The sequence below is a fragment of the Scardinius erythrophthalmus genome, assembly GCF_964197995.2.
Source record: "Scardinius erythrophthalmus genome assembly, chromosome: 19".
NCBI classification, from domain to species: Eukaryota; Metazoa; Chordata; class Actinopteri; order Cypriniformes; family Leuciscidae; genus Scardinius; species Scardinius erythrophthalmus.
Genome location: NC_138239.1, coordinates 11,545,875 through 11,565,593, shown reverse-complemented (window position 1 = coordinate 11,565,593; position 19,719 = coordinate 11,545,875). Strand labels below are relative to the sequence as shown.

At 39.4% G+C, this 19,719-nt stretch overlaps 1 protein-coding gene across 2 annotated transcripts in view; it reads right to left on the bottom strand.

The window, feature by feature from the left end:
- Nucleotides 1-4,314: 4,314 nt before the first annotated feature.
- The window catches only part of LOC308707841 (uncharacterized protein), an 87,991-nt gene continuing 72,586 nt past the window's right edge, over nt 4,315-19,719 (bottom strand). Inside the window, exons 4-5 of one of the 2 annotated variants that reach the window (XR_014032226.1) lie at nt 13,582-13,650; nt 4,315-5,658 (exon numbers count right to left, since the gene is read on the bottom strand). Coding sequence is in view for 1 of the 2 variants with exons in the window: in XM_081394533.1 (XP_081250659.1) it covers nt 13,326-13,506; nt 13,582-13,650 (250 nt within the window). In the remaining variant the exon portion in view is untranslated. Of the gene's footprint in view, nt 5,659-12,747; nt 13,507-13,581; nt 13,651-19,719 lie in introns of those variants that run through there. The other variant, XM_081394533.1, reaches the window with a different exon arrangement.

Sequence of the window (19,719 nt, the reverse complement as noted above, 5' to 3'; positions counted from 1 at the left end):
TCTCCTATGATCCGGTTTTCTTCCCACCGGAGCCTCGCTTTCGATTTCAAAATAACGGCTGCGTGAAATCAGCGTATAGCAGACTGGTGGAGTGGCCTTGGACGGCAACATGCCCAGTGCATTATGGGTGTTGAAGTTTTCCTACCTACTTGGCAAGAGGGAGGACAACAGCCTTTTTTCTCTGTTCAGGTAGTACCGATATAAATTTGTTTCACCTTTTTACTGTATAGGCAGCCAAGTTTTATCGAAAGCCCATTTTTGCCAGCAGTGAAGTACCCCCTTAAAAACTAACTGATGTGGATTTTTATTTATTGATTGATTTTATCTCACAGTTAGAGTCGTTAACAAAGTGGATCTATTGCTATATTGTCTAATGAAACATCTTGAATGTTTGAATGAAATTTAGAGCAGGGCTGATGTTTTGCACATTAGAATTTAGAGATTCTAAAAAAATAAAAAAACATTATTTACTCACCCTCATGCTGTTCCCAACCTGTAGGATTTACTTTATTCTGTGCAACATGAAAAGAAAACTTTTGGTAGAATGTTTCAACAAAGTATGAAAGCACATACTTTCAATATATGGACGAAAATACCTTTCCAAACAGTTTACAGTTACTCGATATCAGGTAGCCTAATTGTTACAAAGATGACAGATTTTAAGTCATGGCAGCTTAACATTTTATTTAATTAAATAAATGTAACTCAATAAAACCATGCAAACTGTTGCAGTCATTCTCCAAACCCACATTTTTACAGTGAGGACTGATGTTCTTTCTCTCTCTCTCTCTCTCCTCCAAAACGAAGAGATTAGTGTGAATAAATAGTGGAGAAAAGGGACTCAGGTGCATGTGGTTTGGGTGATCTCACCCCGTCACACATGAGCACACATGACAAAAGTGCCCGAGTGCTGGCAGGCCATCAGACCTCTTTGTCTTGTGTGTGTGGGAGTGTGTGTTCATGAGACTTTCCAGGCCATGCCAAGTTAAGGAGGTTCGGGCCAACACCTCCTGACAAGGGCAGATCAGCATGGAGAGAAGAGAGTAGATCGGTCTTACTCTGATCTTGCTGCCTTCCAAAGCATCCGGGACCATTACATTACATTAAATATGCTTTTATTTGTATGGTCAACAGGATATTAAATTACTTAAGACAATGTCGTAGCTTCTGAACCAGAAACATTCTTCTTCTTTTTTTTTTTCAGTTAAGCTGAGCAAATTTGATTGACACACACTATGAAATCAGTTAAAAGTAAAAGGTGTGTGTAAAATAATCATAGTAATGTTAAAATTAACCTCTTATTTCCTTAGATCTTTTTAATAAGTTTCTCTGACTTTATAACAAGCATTTTTCAGAAATATGACTGATATTTTTTCAAACTTAACTGTTTCTGTTTGAGATCAGTGACCCTTGAAAAAAAAAATCACATAAAAAAAAACACAATAAAAATGACTAATTTAAAATAAATTTTAAACTTTTTTCAAATGTATTTATTCATTAATTGTATTGTTATAATACAAATCATTTTATTGTTTTCATCTTAAATGAATTGGTGCGCGTAATCAAGTTGAGATCGGGTGTATGATACGTCCTCATAAGCGTTAAGTATATTTTGTGAGACATTAAAAGGGTCTTGGGGTCTCCAAACAGAACATGAGGGTCAATTCATCATGACCTTAAAAAGAGTCCACAGAGAGTGATGTAGCCACAGTCACACTGTGTAAAATTGTCCTGATCACACAACAGGAAGTAGTGGTCTGATCCACCGTCCCAGCTGTCACACAGCTTTCACCCGAGCCAGTCATGTCAATTCTCCCAGCGACCCAAGGAATCCACGTAATGAAGTTATTATACATTTACACGGTTTCACACCCGCATCTGCGCACGCACACACACCAATACAGATGCGCGAAATCACACGACGTATCCTCGCAGGGGTGAGGCTCGAGTTGAAACGCTAAACTAGGGCCGCCCGAAAAAAGCGAACCTGCGAGCCAAGCGGAGTGGTGCACTTTTGATAGACGCTGTGTAGTTGTCAGCCTCTTTGATGTCGTCGGATTGATCTGGCAAGAGCTGGGGGCTCTTTGTTTCTCTCGGCGTCCCCGCGAGCTGTCTGATCCCACAATGCAGTGCGACACTGAATCTCTGGGGTTACCATCATCTGGGCAGGCTGGGCGGCTCGCAAGAGAGAGCCTCGCTGGATTTCTCCCACGTGAGCCGGCTCTCCAGATGGCCTCAAAGAGTCGAGCGAACGGCTCAGCCAACATTTCAGCCCCAACACACACAAAAAGGAAGCAAATGCACTCTAAATATTTTATAGATATTCCACATTCCCTCAATGATGGAATGACAGACACTGCATATCATAAAGCGGAATAAAAGAGAGATTTTGATGAAAGATTAATCACATCTTTTGCCGTGATTTTCAACACTAGCACTGTTTACTCGCTCCTGATGAGTGTTGGGAGATGAAAGAAGCACCTTGGTTGATTGTTGGAGAGCGCCTTTGGACGGCAATCTGAGAACGAGATCAAATAGTTGCGCATAGTTTGATTTAATGACTTTTGTGACCGTTGGAAAAGGGCCTTGTGAAACGGCGGCTCGATCATGGGAATCTTGACCGGGAGGAAATCACGAGCGGGTCTGGGTGTGTCTTTCGAGGCGTCCAAAGGTATGTCACCGGCATCGTGACTCATCCGACTCTACCGGTGAAACAAACGGAAGCGGTTTCATTTGTAGTCTCGCGATTGGCCTTTTCCGCATCTGATATTTCAGCCGCACGTCAATAGTGGCACCGATGCTCAAAGTAATTGGTGCTTAATTTGTACATAAACAGCAGAGGCAGTTTCCATCACAGCCTGTGTCTTTAGAAATCATTAATCTCTAATTAGGGCCAGTTGGGACCAGCAGTTAGAAGGTTAAAGAGGTTCTGACAGCCCTAATCATTGCTCAGGAAGCTGAAAATATATGCAAAGTCTCAGCAGATGGGGCGAGATCAGCCTCTGCCAAGTGATAACTGTTATTCCTTTGCACCTCCAAAGCTGTCATCCTAATAGGCACATTTTGAATTTATTAATGCTCTAGTTACAGTGTCTGCTCGGTCTCTAATGGTATGTCAGCCGGAGAGTGTAAACCAAACGATTAACTCGTATTACCTGGTAATGATAGAAATGTTTGTCATGATTACACTCCCCTCACACGAATTAGCGCAAGAACGCTCAGACCAAGAGGGAGACCCCTGAACAGCTCTTGAGCCAAATTTGCGTCTTGCTTCATGGTTTTTTTTCCCCCTTCTTCCCTTCATCTGTTTGTTGTGACACACTGTGACATGCTTATTTATTTTTAACCCGTTCTTTTCCGACAAGAGAAGAACAGCTTGGTGCTAAGTGATAGAACGCTCCGGGCAAAAGAGACCACGACAAATTAGCGTGCGCACATTCTCCGTCTGCTACAGCATCTGATCGTAGTCCGCATTCTCTGTTTTGGCTTTTCAAATGTAGCTAAGATTTTAATATCTAGCTGTTGGTGCCACAGATGTAAAATTAACAATTAACTGGGCAACTAGGAAGAAACAAGCCACTCTTTTCTCCATCAAACAGGTGGCTTTGAGCAATGAGAAATGCGCTAGTTGCACTTAGCATCAGTGCTATCGCTTAGACAACAGCAACACGTGTAGAATACTTCTGATTAGCAAAGTGGCACAGATGTAGAAAAATGAAAATGCTGGTGGAGTAAAAACAGGTTTTTTTTAAAAACAGATTGTTTAAAAAAAACTAAGATAAATAAATAAAAACAACAACAACAAAAAAACATGATTAGATGAGCTAGACTAACTGGTGAGAATAATTGGCATGCTAGTAAGCAGAGTGCATGCAGTGGTAATTATACACTGCAGTTCTCCGTCCACAGAGCAGGTACATTAACTGGCTAGCGGAAAGAGCAAATTACACTGAAAGCTTTCCTCACCTCAGCCAGTGAGGCTTTGAGATAATAACTTCGCTAAAATATATTCCACTCACAAATACTGCCCTCCTTTCATTCACAGTACTGGATGTTGTCTCTAATGAAGTGTATTCATGATGGACAAACATGTAGCATATTCAGCATATAATTTTCATTTAGATTTACATAGATGTTAGAATCAGGAGCAATCTTGCTTTTGCAAGACATTAACTGAAGAAATAATTGTTGGAGTTACAATTTTACACAACAAACAAAGAGAACCCTTAAATTGAAAAAGTCTTACAAAAGGGTGTTATGTACAATTATTTTTTATTTATCTAAATTTTATTTTAGTTATGTTCTTTCTTTTTTATATAGGTGTCACCAATGGTAGTTGCGGCCTATTTGGTGGCCTAAACAAGATGAAACATGACCAAATGTATTTTACATTATAACATTTAATGACAGAGTATTCAAATGGTACTTTTTTTGGATTAGATTTGTATTATAATAAGCGAAGCAAAATGACACCTCAACTTGATAGGCAGTGATAATGCATTTTGTTAAAGAGCAATTTGAACATTTTGTTCCACCAAAAAAAATTATATATAAAAAAAAAATCTAAATGTGAATCTAAGGAAGTACAATTACCTGAAATTTAAAGAAATGTGTATATTTGTCTTTTTTTTTTTTTTTTTTTTTTTACTAACATAGCACAGTTAGTTTAAAAGTAATTTTTAGTGTTGACATGAAAATGTATTTGTATTTTAATTTAGATCAAACTTTTGTGAACCAGGTGGAAGAACATTAATTTCCTAGAATGCATCAACTCATCAATTCTCTGAATTGCAGTTTAGTAAATTCCTTTTTGTGTCACTCTAATTCAACTTCCTGTCGGGTGTGGCCAATTCCACTCATATTCCAATTTATAAATTGAAAAGGAGGCAATTGATTACTGACCAAATTTAGAATCTGCCACAGTGTGTTTTTACCCAAAATGATACTTAAACGTAATTGTAAAAGACACCCAACAAATGACTATGGAAGTTGCATTCAAAATCCATCCAAAATGCTTTTGGTCACAGGTGATTTCCAAGGCAAATGTGTCCGTTTAGTAACAGCACACCTGAAGGGTCTTCCTCCTGTTGGTGAGCTCTGAATCTCTCGACCCCTCGTGGGAGGGAGGGCAGCATGAGAAAAGATCTGTAGCACAGATGAAAGAAGAAGTCTTCTAAGAAGCTCATGTTACATGCCATCACAATAACAAGGAGCTACTGTTTCCCTCCTTCACTTCTTGCGCATTGTCTTGCATTTTGACACCTCTATTGACGATTGAGACAGGATGTGTCCCGTCACAATAGGGTCTATGCTGAAAACGTTGATTATCTTTATTTGAAATCTTGCTTCATGTTACTGTACAGTCCTCGTACGGCTCCTCCGAACAGGCTTGCCCTCGACCCTGACACGCCGGTGACTTTCTCACTCTCTCCACAATGATTAAGAGAACAAAGTCTCACATTATCAGCGCTCAGAGTCTCTGTCACTGAAGGCTTTCACCCGTTTTAATACTTCTGCCCGTGCATGAAGAAACCAAAGTCGACGGCCTTGTCTTCCACTCAACTTGAATGGCCTTTGTTTGGTGGGCTGTTTTTTTGTGCATGTCCGTCAACCTGTGGCCTCGCCCTGAAGAAACCTTCAGTCAGCGTGTCCTGAGCTCTGAAAGATGGGATTCACATGGAGTAAAATATTTATACATGAGGGGCAGCACTATCAGTTTGACCCTGTGACCCCTTTTCATTAGAGTACAGGTCGGGGCAACTGTAACTAACACTTTTTACCTCCCTCAGCTCAGTTATAATGCCACCCTTCACCGGAAAGCATACATAAGCGCACACGCACGCACGCACGCACGCACGCGCACGCACGCACACACGCGCACACGCACACACACACACACACACACACACACACACGCAAACACACACAGTAACACACACACACACACTAACACTTTACAATAAGGTCTCATTTGTTAACACTTAATGCTACAACTAACATAAACTAACAATGAACAATACTGTATATTCTTACAGCAATTTTTACCCTTTATTAATGTTAATTAATGAAAATGTCCATGTTAGTTCACAGTGCATTAACCAATGGTATCAGATACAAGTTTTGATCTTAAAAATGTATTAGTAAAAGGCTGAAATGAACATTTAAGATTAATAAATGCTTTAGAAGTATGTTCACTGTTAGTTAAAGTTAACTGTCTTACCAAATGAAACCTTACTGTAAAGTGTAATATATGCATATATGTATATATGTATATATATGAAGAGTTCAGATGCAAAAGCCTCTAAATGCCATCTAAAATTTTCTTATAGAATGACCATTTTAATCAAGCTTGTATATGTAATTCAGTAATTTCACTTAAATGACAATAAATAGGTAATCTTCATTGCCATTTAAGTGAAATTATTGAATTTAAATATACAAGCTTGATAAAAATGATCATTCTATAAGAAAATTTCAGATGGCACTTAGAGGCTTTTGCATCTGAACTCTTCATATGTATATGTGTATATATATATATATGTGTGTGTGTGTGTGTGTGTGTGTGTGTGTGTGTGTGTGTGTGTGTGTGTGTGATGTTTCAAAATGGGTTTTAATACATCCTATTTTTTGTCCTGTATCCCTTTATTAATATAGGCATTGATATGGACTTAATTTTCTCTTGTACATATTTCACTCCTTTCATCTTGTTGGCTTAAGAAATCCTAACACCACATTGCTAAAAATCCACAAAATGCGAAAACATAAAAGATTTCTTAGAAAATTCTTTTCAAGGCTTCAAGACAAAGCATCATTGTGTGCTGTTGGCACTAGAGAAATGCATCCATACAAATACTTACAAGGATATGCTTAAGGCATTTTCAAAAGCATCTCTCTTTTGTTTTGATATGCATCATACTTGAGTGTCGTCTTATTTTACGAATAAAAGATTCCAAGGACAGTCTCAAAGGAGCAGAATGAAATGACACATTTCAATTAAATAGCATAACTTTTAATTAACTTCTTTATTCCGGTTTACTTTCTCACATTTTCTCCAGTTTTTAAGATAAGATTTCTGGAAAAATATGCAAAAAACTACTTCACATTAATAGTGAACTGCTGTGTGTGGGAGATTTTGATAAGGCGCTCCAACCTTTCAAGTTTTACCTTACTGACCTTTTATTCTCAAGCTCAACTTCCATCAAACACGGTTGCACTAAAATTGCAGTTTGTTCAATTGAAACAGAAGCTCCTATGGAACTAAAACAAGGGTTTGGTGATGCCTTGTAATTTTTACCATAGGAATCCAGATTTTTTCAACCAAACTTTTTTTCAACTCTAATTTGCTGCATTGTTCCAGATTCCCCCAAGGCAAAGGTAAATGAAGGTTAGCTTTGGCCGATGGCTGAGCAGACAGAGAGAGAGAGAGCGAGAGCGAGAGAGAGAGAGAGAGAGAGAGAGAGAGAGAGAGAGAGAGAGAGAGAGAGAGAGAGAGAGAGAGAGAGAGAGAGAGAGAGAGAGAGAGAGAGAGAGAGAGAGAGAGAGAGAGAGAGAGAGAGAGAGAGAGAGAGAGAGAGAGAGAGAGAGACCTGCTCACTGTGCCTTTGCGATTGTTCTAGCCCTCATCCCAGCATGCAAGAGCTCAGTATGAGTCTGCTACAGCAGGTTTTAAGTTCCACTTCGTGTGTAATTTATCCATCAAACTGTCCACCCCATGTCCCTGTACTTGCCAGTCCACTGAAGGAGACCTGAAACTGTTCAGGGAAACACCAGTCGCCTCGTTTTCTCATGTTTTAGATCTTCTCTCTCTCTCTCTCTTTTCTTTTTTAGTCCTGACCACCTTCACACTATAACTCAAACAATTCAAAATGAAGGAGGCAAAGTCACGGAAAGTCATTTAGAGTGGAAATAAGTCAAATTTTTACTTTTAATTTTATAAAAGCAATAATATTACATATTCTGGTAAAACCTCTGCATTCTTTAAGCAAAGTCATTCTTGCCAGTTTTATGGTTGTTTTAGTATCTTTGGCATTACGTTATGGCAACAAAGTAAAATTTGAAACAACTATACGCAGAAAAAATGTTTGAGGATTTTTTTCATACTAAAATCATGTTAGCACACATATTGTTTACAGCTTGTGGCATATTATTAAAATCTGGAGTCATTTAATTTTATCGATTGTTTCCTTCATACTTCTGTAACGTTACTGTAATTCATTTTTATGCCACAAGTGATTGCTTAAATTGTAGTGAACCTGGAATATTCCTTTGTTGACTTGTGTGAATTTGCATTTGTTCGTATTAAAACGAAAGTGTGTGATGAAAATGTAAACAGTGAAAATAGAAAGCCTTTTACAATGAGATAGAAAAAAGGCAGTGAAAAATTATGAAAAGTGAATCTATAGGACTGGAAAAGAGCTGTAACTCATTCTCTATTCTAAAACATGAATTCAGTTCATTACATCTTTAATTAACAGGGTATTAAATACCAATATGTGAATGGTCTTTGATACCCCATCCTTTAAACATTCAAAACTGAGTTAGGATTTACAACTTTTGCTGTTATTATCTAACCTACAATAAATTCAAATCCATTAGTTATTACAGTGAGAAAAATAAAGCTAGTAAATAACATGACATTTCAATGTCTTTAACCCTCAAAGTAGGTAAGAATGCTAATAGCGCATTTGATTAGAAGAAATGCTAATTCATGGAATGTATAATCATAAGGGGGGTTTATATTAAGCACATTACATACAGTACAAGTGCTTCACGTTTCTTTATGAAAGCATTCTTCCACTTAGAGGATGTGAAAGGTCCTCGGATAGATGCGGAGACAGCAAACGTAGTCCATAGCTAATTAATTCATCATTAGCCTTTCTTTGGTAAACACAAAGCCACAATTGCAGTGCTCCTTTAACCTTGAAGTTCAGGAGTGGCCAACTGTGATAATCTTTCCCACTGTCGTTATTATTATCAAAGGGCTCAAAGAGTGGTGAGCATTTGTGCGAGCGCACACACACACACAGAGAGAGAGCGGGAGTGTGCGAGTTAGAGGAAATGGAAAAAAGCGAGAGAGACATTTCAGGCTGTCCTTAGCGCGGCCCTTTTGTCACAGCAGAATCAGATCTGCATTACCCGTGCTCATCAGATAGTGAGCGTTTAGAAACAGGAGGGGGATATTGACTTTTCCTTTCTTTTTTTTCTTTTCTTTTTTTTTTTTCAAATCACTGGCGAGGCATTTAGTGCCTGCAGGAATGTCAAATCTCCAACCTGCATTTTGATGTCTATGCCCCAGGTTAGGTCTGCTCTGGCATGCTTGGAGCTCCGTTGTTTGTGCTTTAGCATCCATTAAGCGTCCTTGACTCAATGTTACCCAGGGCCTTTATGGTCAGCTCAGGGCGTCATGGCTACAGCAGGTCTGAGAGCAAGGTGCAGGGATCGGGTGGAAAGAAAGAGTTTCCTTTAATAGCGCTGAGCTGAAGCAATTGCTTTTGACTTTTCAGATCTTGCCACAATAAAGATCACTATTAAAGTGAGTATCAAGGGTAAGTGGTGTCAAAAGAATTTGCAGTTTGGCTGAATGGAGGCTGGTGTAATGTGTGCTTTTAATTAATTTTACAGTAACTTCCCAGTGCTAATGCTGTTAAAATATGCAGGATATTTAGTTTAGTAGTATACTGTTGATATTGAAAAAATATTTCATTTAAATTCTCTAAACAGTGCCTATGTATATTAGATTTTATTAAGCTAAAGTCTCTGGTGAAATAATGGACTTTAGGGTAACCTAACTTATTCCATCTGTCACTATATGAATAGTTTTGATTAACCTAAAAAAAAAAAAAAAACGCCTGATGAAGGCGTATCTATCTATCTATCTATCTATCTATCTATCTATCTATCTATCTATCTATCTATCTATCTATCTATCTATCTAGATTAGCCTTAAAAAAACGCCTGATGAAGGCGTATCTATCTATCTATCCGTCTGTCTGTCATTCATCTTTAATTTTATTTAGTGTTTCCTCTTATTGGCCAATGCATCACTCAAAATATGAGTGAAGGGAGGTAGAGAGAGCGTTTGCAACCATAACTTTAAAAAAGCATACAATAAGAACTCACTGTTGATTGGCATTTCCTGCGGACTTGGGTGTTTGCCAACTTTTTTTACGGAATCCAAAATTTTGTAAAATAATTCTCACAGTGGCAAACGTGAAAGCTGAATTATCATCATTTATGTATAAACATGAAATCAATATTTCATTTGTTTAAGTGTCACAGTTATTGCCAATACCGGTATATTGTGCAGTCTAAAGCTGTGTGATACCTTTGTGTGAGGAACAGACAGAAATTTAAGCTATAATTCACTGAAAATGACTGTCATGGTCCCCATTCAATTTAATTGTACGGAAAAGAGCAGCATGAACATTATGTAAAATGTCTTGTTTTGTGTTCCGCTGAAAAAAAAAAAAAAAAAGGGGTTTTGAAAGACATGAAGGTGAGTACTGTAAATGATGACAGAATTTTTATTTTTGGGTGAACTTTGTCCTTAAAGTGTACACAGATTGGGACAGTTTCGTACAGCAGACTCTCACACTTTGCGACCAGCCAACAGCAGTTATAAGCACTATATGGTCAAGGCAGCAAGACGAAAGCCTGCCATTCCATTATTTTTTCCCACTGCCATTTTCCTCAGTCATTTACAAATACGGCATCCCGTACTTGGTTTTGGCAGACACACCCATATCAGTTTCTGTCTCTATTATCCCTACAACTGTGTATGCATTAGCCCACCGGCCCCATATTCAAAACCCTCATTATGCCCGACCGCTATCTGATGTTACAAAAACGGTAATGGCACACATCTCTAAAGATGGCAGAGAAGCGGTGGCCACAAAAAAAAAAACAAAAAAAATGAAAAGAAATATCCCCGCTAAGATGATGAGAGCGAAATCAAGCCGCCGGAGCATCCTTCTTCCTTTTACCTCAATCATCCGACCCGCGTCCCCGCGCCCTCTCGGCCCTTACTGCCAACACCCTACCGTCGTCCCCCTTCCATACCAATTTCATGTTGTTTAATGCCACCCTCCTCTTTTGAAGTTTTGAAGCAAGGTTCAAAAGAGCCAGGTGCTGAATCATAATATTAAAGCAGAGGAGGGGGGTGGGGGGGAGGAGGCTTCATAAAAGCAGGAAGATCTGAGCGGGCCAAGGCAACAAACATGGCTTTCAACTGCCTTTCTGTCGGCCCCTTCTGCAGATGTCACCAGTTGTTATCCCCAGCAGAGACTTCAAGCGTGGAGCAGCGCCCCTGGCTCCGTCCGCGCACACGTTTCAAGTGTCAATCACACGGGGGAGGGCTTCCTGGTCACTGTCCTGTGTAAAGTGCCAACATTTTGCCATTGATTTAACTCACTCAATACACAAAGATGGAGCCAGCTATGTGCGTTAGGGGTGGGGGGGAAAGACCCTTTGGCAAGGTTATTTTACTGAACGGCGGTTTTGCACTCTGTGCTTCTTGGTTTGACTGCCACTTAACAGCCGTCTATGCCTGATCTGAGCGACGGGGAAAAAATGAAAGGGGAAGGAAAATTGTTTGGAGGCGAAAGAACATGCAAACTGAAAGGGAAATCGTGTATTGAGACAGATAGCAACATTGTCTGAGACAACAAAACTTCCTTTTAACCTCGTTTAGCCTCGAAATACCTCCTGGGAGGCCGCATTGTGAAGGTTTCTTTAAACATGTTTAGCACTTCAGTGCCTCGGAAAAATGAAACGAATACTTTGTACACTCGGTCAACGCTGAGAGAGGTTTTGCTTGTTGATTGTTTGATGTTACTGCTAGGAGAGACATCAAACAGGAAAGCGTCAATAGTCTGACTAACGTCGAGGCAAGTGCCTCAGAATAGATGCTTTTTTCAGGCTGAGCTCGTGGAGCTGCTAGAACAGAAAGAGAAAAAAGGCCAGACAAAAATTCGAAAGCATAAAAAGCTTTTACACATCAGTTAACTGGCTTATTTATTTTTTCGCCATAATCACTAAACACCTGTCAACGCCATTCATGTTCCCACTCCAGTCCCACAGATTTGTCCAGTAACTTTGACCCCCAGGACCTTTAGGATACAAGTAACAATAAGACTTTTTTCTCGTTCTCTTTCACGATCGACGAGACCATCTGTTTGGAATGTGTTTTGCTCCCACAAAAGAGGAAGAAAATAAGACCACAGACACATTTGACCTTGGCACGTCCTTTCACCTCCTTGTACCTCCCTCTCCCCCCTCAGGCCCTCAGGGGTCTGGCCATGAGGACACTGTCAGTCTGAATGGGACATCCTGGATACATAATCGTGGGTAGCCGTAATGGATTTCCCCTGTTGCATGATCTTTCAACAGTTTGACTTTGGGAAGAATTACTTCAAGACTCCATTCAGTCTACGGCAGACAAACAAGTTAGCAAAGTCTTGCTGTACTTTTAACCCCTTGTTCTGACCCCTGAAATAGCAATGTTCTTGTTATATACAATCTATGTATATAACAAGAACAAACAATATATTGTATATAAGCAAATACGTAAATGCATTATTTATTTCAATTCAATTCAGAGAAATAAAGAGGTGCACCACGCTTGAAGTCCCTGCTGGGGATATTTATCGAGCATATTTTTTATTTATATTTTATATATATACTATGGCCATTGAGAAAAAAAGTATTTATAATAAATATACAATACACTAAATTATAAAATAACTGAATAGCTTTATAGACTGTTTATTAATATATATGAAAAAGGCTGTTTAAATCAGTCAGTGATACACAAACAGTATTGATTCTTTCTTGTACACACACACACACACACACACACACACACACACACACACACACACACACACACACACACACACACACACGTTGACTTTCCATAAAAAAATATATTTTTATACTGTACAAACTGTAGGCCATATCCCCTAACCTGGATTTCGGATATTGCCATCTTTGTCCCCATAATGTAGGGTTTACCAGGCCACACACACACACACACACACACTGAAAAAAAAAAAAACCTCCCAAATTTTACTTCTGTTTCATTTTCAAGGTGGCAATTAAAGAGACGGTGTTATACGTCAAACACATAAATATCTCCTCCACACCCCATCCACCTTTTGAAAACTTTTTTGCAAAGATCAACAAGCCTAATTCTGGAGAGTTAATGTGAATTCCACAGGAAATTAGTTGTTTTCAAAAGGGGTCAAATTAAACTTGGGCAGAGCGACACGTGCTGACAGACACAGGAATATACGTCATTAACCATATTTGGCGATGCCCTTTCAACTTTACGGGTCACAATGGAAGCGTGTTTGTAATGACACTGGACGCCTGTGATGAAACATGTCACAATTAGTCATGTGCGAGGTTGACTCTCCAAAACTGGCCGAGCACATGAAGGGGTTCCTGTAGATCTCGCGTACCCTCACAAGCGTGCACTTTCCTGAACCCTGTTTGAACCACGCCAAGCTGCCCAAACACAGAGAAACAGAGCAATCCCATGGGTCCGGATTTTACAGGAGGGCACTTGGCTGTGTCACGTACCTCAAACAGAGATGATTGGCCCGAGGAGTGATGCAAAGGATCTTGGGGGCTGCTTCGGGCTTCGCCGTTCTGTAAAATAGCAGGAAGCATATATCTGTCAGTCTCCATTTAAAAGTTCACCTGTAAGGAAATGTTCTGGCCAGCAGTGCTGACACAATCACGGCGCCTAGCAACACATCCTCCTGATCCCTGCCTTTTGTGATATGACATGCTTCTGAACCACAAAGTTTCCTGCTTTGTGCACAGATCGTCTCAAACAATCCTCTCGCCTTTGTTCAGAACGTAGGAGGAAAAAAAAAAAAGATAGAACGAGGCAAAAGCGAGAGGCAGAACAAGGCAGAGAAAAAAGAATGGAAGAGATGCCGGTGTCCGTCATTGTCCGGCACAGTGTTCTCTTTTTTCACAGTCACATGAGGGATGTCTTCAGAAAATCACATGGCTCTTTTTGTTTGACGGCCAAGAATACTGAAGGTTGTGATATAACGATTCTATTCTTCTGCCAACAGCACATATTGAGTGGCTCCTCTAAACACTGGGAGGACACAGCTAATGCCCTCTCTTTGTTTGCCGAGAGGTAGATTTCAATTACATGGGTGGGAAAAGAACTAGTTGTACAATAATTTTTTCCCCCCTTCACATAATTTCACGATCAGAAGGCTGTTAATGTCTGACACCAGAGTGTATGGCGCGGGGTTAATACCGCGGGGGTGTAGAGCTGTGTAAGAGTGACAAAATTGTTAGGTGACTTGGGGGCCTTACAGTGTCCAACTGGCTCAGTTTGCTGCCAAAGTTTCTATCACACCTCTGAGATCGCTAAGCCCACCTCTTCACCTCGCTCCCCTGGCACATGCCTTGTTTTCGGTGTTGTTTTATTCCCTGTGGAAAGGGTCAGCCAATGAAATGACCTCTATGGTCCTCCAAATCCTAAACCAAACCAGACCGATTTGCATAAAAGACAGGAGAAACCAAAGTTGAAAAAAAGAGGAAGTAAAGGTTTCCCAAATGGGGGTTCATCAACAAAAAGTTGAGATTGTGGTGCTAAAATGTCAAACTAAATTAAATAAAACACATAGTAATGATAATAATGCAGCTGTAATCATTTCAATAGAAAAAGAGGTTAGTGAACATTCAAAGGTGATTTAAATTCATTATTATTGTTAAAAAAATATTTAAAATGTAATATTAAAGGTCATGGGTTTAACTTGACAAAAAAAAAGTTAGGCACTAACAATTGTTTTGTACAAGTGACTTTTGACATGGCAGTAAAACGTATTCCCATTTGTATCCTTGCAAATAATAAGTGTATTTTTAAAGTGTTTGAACTGAGGAAACACCCCTTAAACTGGTTATAAATATCACTAAACACTGCTGTATGAATCAGAGTCATACGGCTCTTTTCGTCTTCTCAACTGACCGTGTATTGTTCATAATGGCAAACGCTCCTTGTGTGTGGGTGTGTGAGCGTCTGCATCTGCCTTAACACAATAAGAGTTATTAGGTTGCAAGCCTAGTTCAAACAAAGACTCTTCTGGAGTACCTAAAAACATCTGAGCGTACACATTCAAAGGCCGCCGCAACGGATCAAGCAGCCCTTTCTTAAGAACCGCACATACAGTAATATGAGCTCTGTCCCAAAAAAAATGTCTCAGTCCACTCCCTAGTTCACTATGTGGACTATATGTATCAGTAGAGTGTGAACACAAAGGCCCTGTTCCAAATGGAACCTTCATTCCTCGCGATCTTCATCAGAGTCTGCATTTTCGTGACGTAAAGCCACTTTGATCGGCAGGTAGAAGTCTGCTGAGGTGCTCTGGCATATTGGCCGCATATTCTGAAACATAAAATACAAAAAAAAAAAAAAATGGGACACCCTATGGTCTTGTAAGTGACCCTAAGTGCATATGAAGTGTGCCATTTGGGACGAGACCAAATTGGAGCACTAGCAAGGGCTTTACTTAAAACTGGATGACCTGCTGTCCTGCGACACGTTTACATGGTCACGCATTAAAACATCACTGTTTTTTATTACCAAAATTGCTATGTAACACACTATGACTTAACCTTTTAGTATAAATTGCTTTGCTAATGCATCTTCATTGTATCTGTTAAAAAGCGCAGTGCTATCATTAAATATGAGCTGATATTCCATTTTTGTGAGCTTGAACTGGTCTGTGTTGCATTGTGGGAAATTTTAAGAGAATTTTTTTTGTTTCAGCACACTGGATCGATGTTGACAATGAGACTGAAATCCTGGGCAGTGCACATACTACTGAACTAGTGAGGTCCTTCTAAGCCAGCATGTTAACCATTATGAATCTCATAAGTCATTTCGAGCGCTTACCGCTCATGCAGCAGCTTGACTTGACTCAATTTAAATAGTGTTTGCTGTTAGCATGCTGCTAAGCTAACGCCACAATACTTTAGACATAAAAAATACTTGGCATACAGAAATAGGCCAATACAAATACAGAGTAAAATAACGACTGTTATATATATACAGAATATATATTCTTTCATCTCATCCATCATCTTGGATGGCTTTTTTTTCACTGAACTATTGCAATGCACTCTTGCTTTCACCATGAATCACACATGGGATGCTGCCTTATTATTTGGCTAAAATGAGGCAGCATAATTGTGTTTACTATTCTTCAGATCAGCTTTCACATTCTGAGCACTGGAGAAGTCTTACTAGATTTTGCAACAATAACATACAGCAACTTGGACATCTTGATGTGAAAAAAATTGTCCCTTTAAGTGCCGCATGTATAATGGACAGGACTCCCCTCAGGATCACAGATTTGCTAAACAGCTGACGGTCATTGGCTAAAGGCATGGTGCTGGCTGCATCTGAGTGTGTGAGCTTTTTTTCTCAGCTGTCATGTCTATTCACCCCCTAAATCATGACAAGCATGTGAGAGGATCTTTACAGCTATTCTTTCAATGATAAGCACTTGTTTTTCTCGTATACGGCCATTCAAGGACTTTAGTTATGGGTTTAATATGATTAAAATGTATACATTATTCTTGTTTTATCAAAAAAAAAATAAAGTTGTTTGCATGTGCAGCAGTAGTCATGACCAAGAAAGCAGGTATTTTTATCTGACTCTAATGCCATCAAGTCATAAATCTCCACCTGGAAAAAAGAAATGAATAAAATCTACAGTAACTATTTTTCCACCTCTCTTACCTCCTTCCTAAAATTTCCTGTTTGGAATCACATGAAAGTTGGAAAAAAGAATCTTCTTTTTTTCCATTCAGGTTTGGGGGGTCAAGGGCAGGTGGTGCAGTGGCACACAGCTGCATCCAAGAGTTGTTTTCCACCTCTGCTTAGCTAGAAAAACAGCTCTATTCCATCTCCGTCTCAGATCGGATTGATGCACTGCTTACGTATCATACGGTGGAGATAACTCGGACAAACACAGGACGTGAAATTTGCCATGGTGATCTTAGTTTGATTATAGACTTGATGACATTTTTGTTTCGGTTGAGATGTTTTTTTTTTTTATGTATTGCTTTTATTATACGAAAGAAGCGGCATCAACCAAAACAAAATTAAAAAAAGGACATTTATGATCTCTTGACAAATCATCCTACATTGAACCTCCATTATCTGCTTTTATCTCTGCTTAAGTCCAGCTCATCTCAGGGTATTGTCATTCTCAAGTGTTTAAGATACTCTTCCCAACCCAAATGTACAAAGCAGATGTGAGCGCCATAAGCTCCAGACTCTCTCCCTTCCATCTCTATGCCTGATGTCTTCTGGATGAGTTAGGTATTAAATATGAGAATGTTAACAGCTGGTTGTTCATCCTTACTTGAGTGCATTAACCTCTTTAGCTGCTTTTTGATTCCGGGAGAAGGGACCCTGGAAGCGCCCGGGCTTTGGCAGGGCGACAGGACGCTAAAGTCCAGAGGCAAGAGAACGACAGCGGCGAGGAAGGTAAACACGGGCGAACCCGGATGAGGTGATCGACTTGGGCAGCGGTCACCTGCTTGCTCGCTTGCACAAGAAAAAGCAAAGGTCGGGTTCGTCCAGGCAGAAAAACACTGCACTTTCTTCTGCTTATTTGGCAAGCAGGGTGGCAAAGCCACTTTTGGAAGGGTTCCAGGGACAAACATGGATAAGACACACACATACACACACACACACACACACACATACGCGTGCGGAGGATGGGTGATATCATGCCTGCTGTGGCCGGCCGAATCAGGGCTCCGCTGGAGCACTGATGGGTAATGAGGAAGAAAGAGCACATCTGCACAGGGATGCCGTGCCCTTGGAGCTTTTAGTGTATTACCACACCATAAAGACACTGCGCATGTACGACTCTCGCATGAGAATGACAGATGATAATTATGGTTATGGACAGTACATTTGTGATATGCTTCATTTATGATGGAATATCTAGTTTGGATTTCCTGTTGGCCGTGAAAATGCTGGAATCATCGTATAAGCGTAGGTTATTCTGACACAGATTAAGGTCTGCCTAAAATGAAATTCAGATATTATTCATTCAAGTCATCCAACCCTGTACACTTCTACAAAACTAGAAATTTTCTTTCCATTCAACAATGGCACTATAAATTGGTCAATATGCGCTATATTCCAAGTCTTCTGGATTCACGTTTACGTGACTGAAATTTAAAGGGTTAGTTCGCCCAAAAATTATTTTCTAACCTTTATGTTGTTCCAAATCTATAAGACTTTCATCTATCTTTGAAACACAAATGAAGATATTTTTAATGAAATCTGATTTCTGTTCGTCCATTGAAAATACACACAATCAAAACTTCCTTTAAAACGTTCATAGAAAAAGTAATCCATATGAAACGAGTGGTTAAATCCAAGACATGATATACTGTATGATGAACTTTTATTCACATATAAACATTAATCAACTTAAACAGAGCACGTCAAATATGGTAAACAAATGCCTGCTTGGACTTTCAATGGAGTGGACAGATATCTCAGTAGTGTTTGGAATATGATTGAAAGACTTATGAGCTTGGAAGGACATGAGGGTAAGCATTTGATGACAGAATTTAAATTTTTGGGTGAACTATCCAGACTCAAATATGATGTGTCAACATGAATGACAATAGCCAAATATGACACCACATTTTTTTAATTGAGTCAAGGTCTTGCAAAGGGGCAGATTACTATTTAATTGTCATCTATTCAAAACCATTGTATGGCTTCAGAAAGTATGGTATGTATGCTTGCACAATTCATTTGGCCCACTTCGATGACCTTTTTAGAGCTTGACAGATATAGTCAGTTGTTGTATGGAAAGATCTGCATAAATATTTAAAAAAAAAAATATATATATATTTATGTTCACAAAAAAACAAAAAAATTAACAGCATAGTGGATGACAGAACAATATTACAAGACGGTGAGTAAATAATAACCAAATTTGAAATTTTAAGAGAACTCCTCCTTTATGCCATGCCCTGGGCTAAGTCGCACCCTCACTGTTGTTTCTTTATTTGTTAAAGACAAAGCTAAACTGCGTCCTGGAAATAGGTTTTTATATGTTAGATCCCATCAACATCACAATAACTAATGCTCTAGGCTGAATAAATACAGACAAATATGCAAACCATAGTGGTTCACACAGACGTCAAGCTCCTAAAGGCACTGAGGAAAAAAGGATCTTTTGAATCACCAGAGAACAACTCAGCAAAAACACCTGCCAGTCTCAATGTCCTCGGTTTCAAGACCAGGGTTAAAAAGCATGGTCTCTTTGAACTTGTTCCTCCTGAGTAAATATTGTCTTATCAACGTGTCCCTAATGGACTATCCCCTGTCTTCTAGTGAGGTAATTGTAAAGAAAACAGGGTTTGAACAGAAAGCTCCTTTGTATTAATATTTCTTTATCTATTGTTTCTATATTGCAGACATTATCATTTGTGGTTAAGTTCTCCCTATTGAATACGACTTGGCAGGTGGTCATGTTTGCCAACAGAAGAAAAGTGAGCTTCTGTCTTAAGTGTGTCAACAACCTGAGAATTTTATGAGAACAGAGAGAGAGAGAGAGAGAGAGAGAGAGAGAGAGAGAGAGAGAGAGAGAGAGAGAGAGAGAGAGAGAGAGAGAGAGAGAGAGAGAGAGAGAGAGAGAGAGAGAGAGAGAG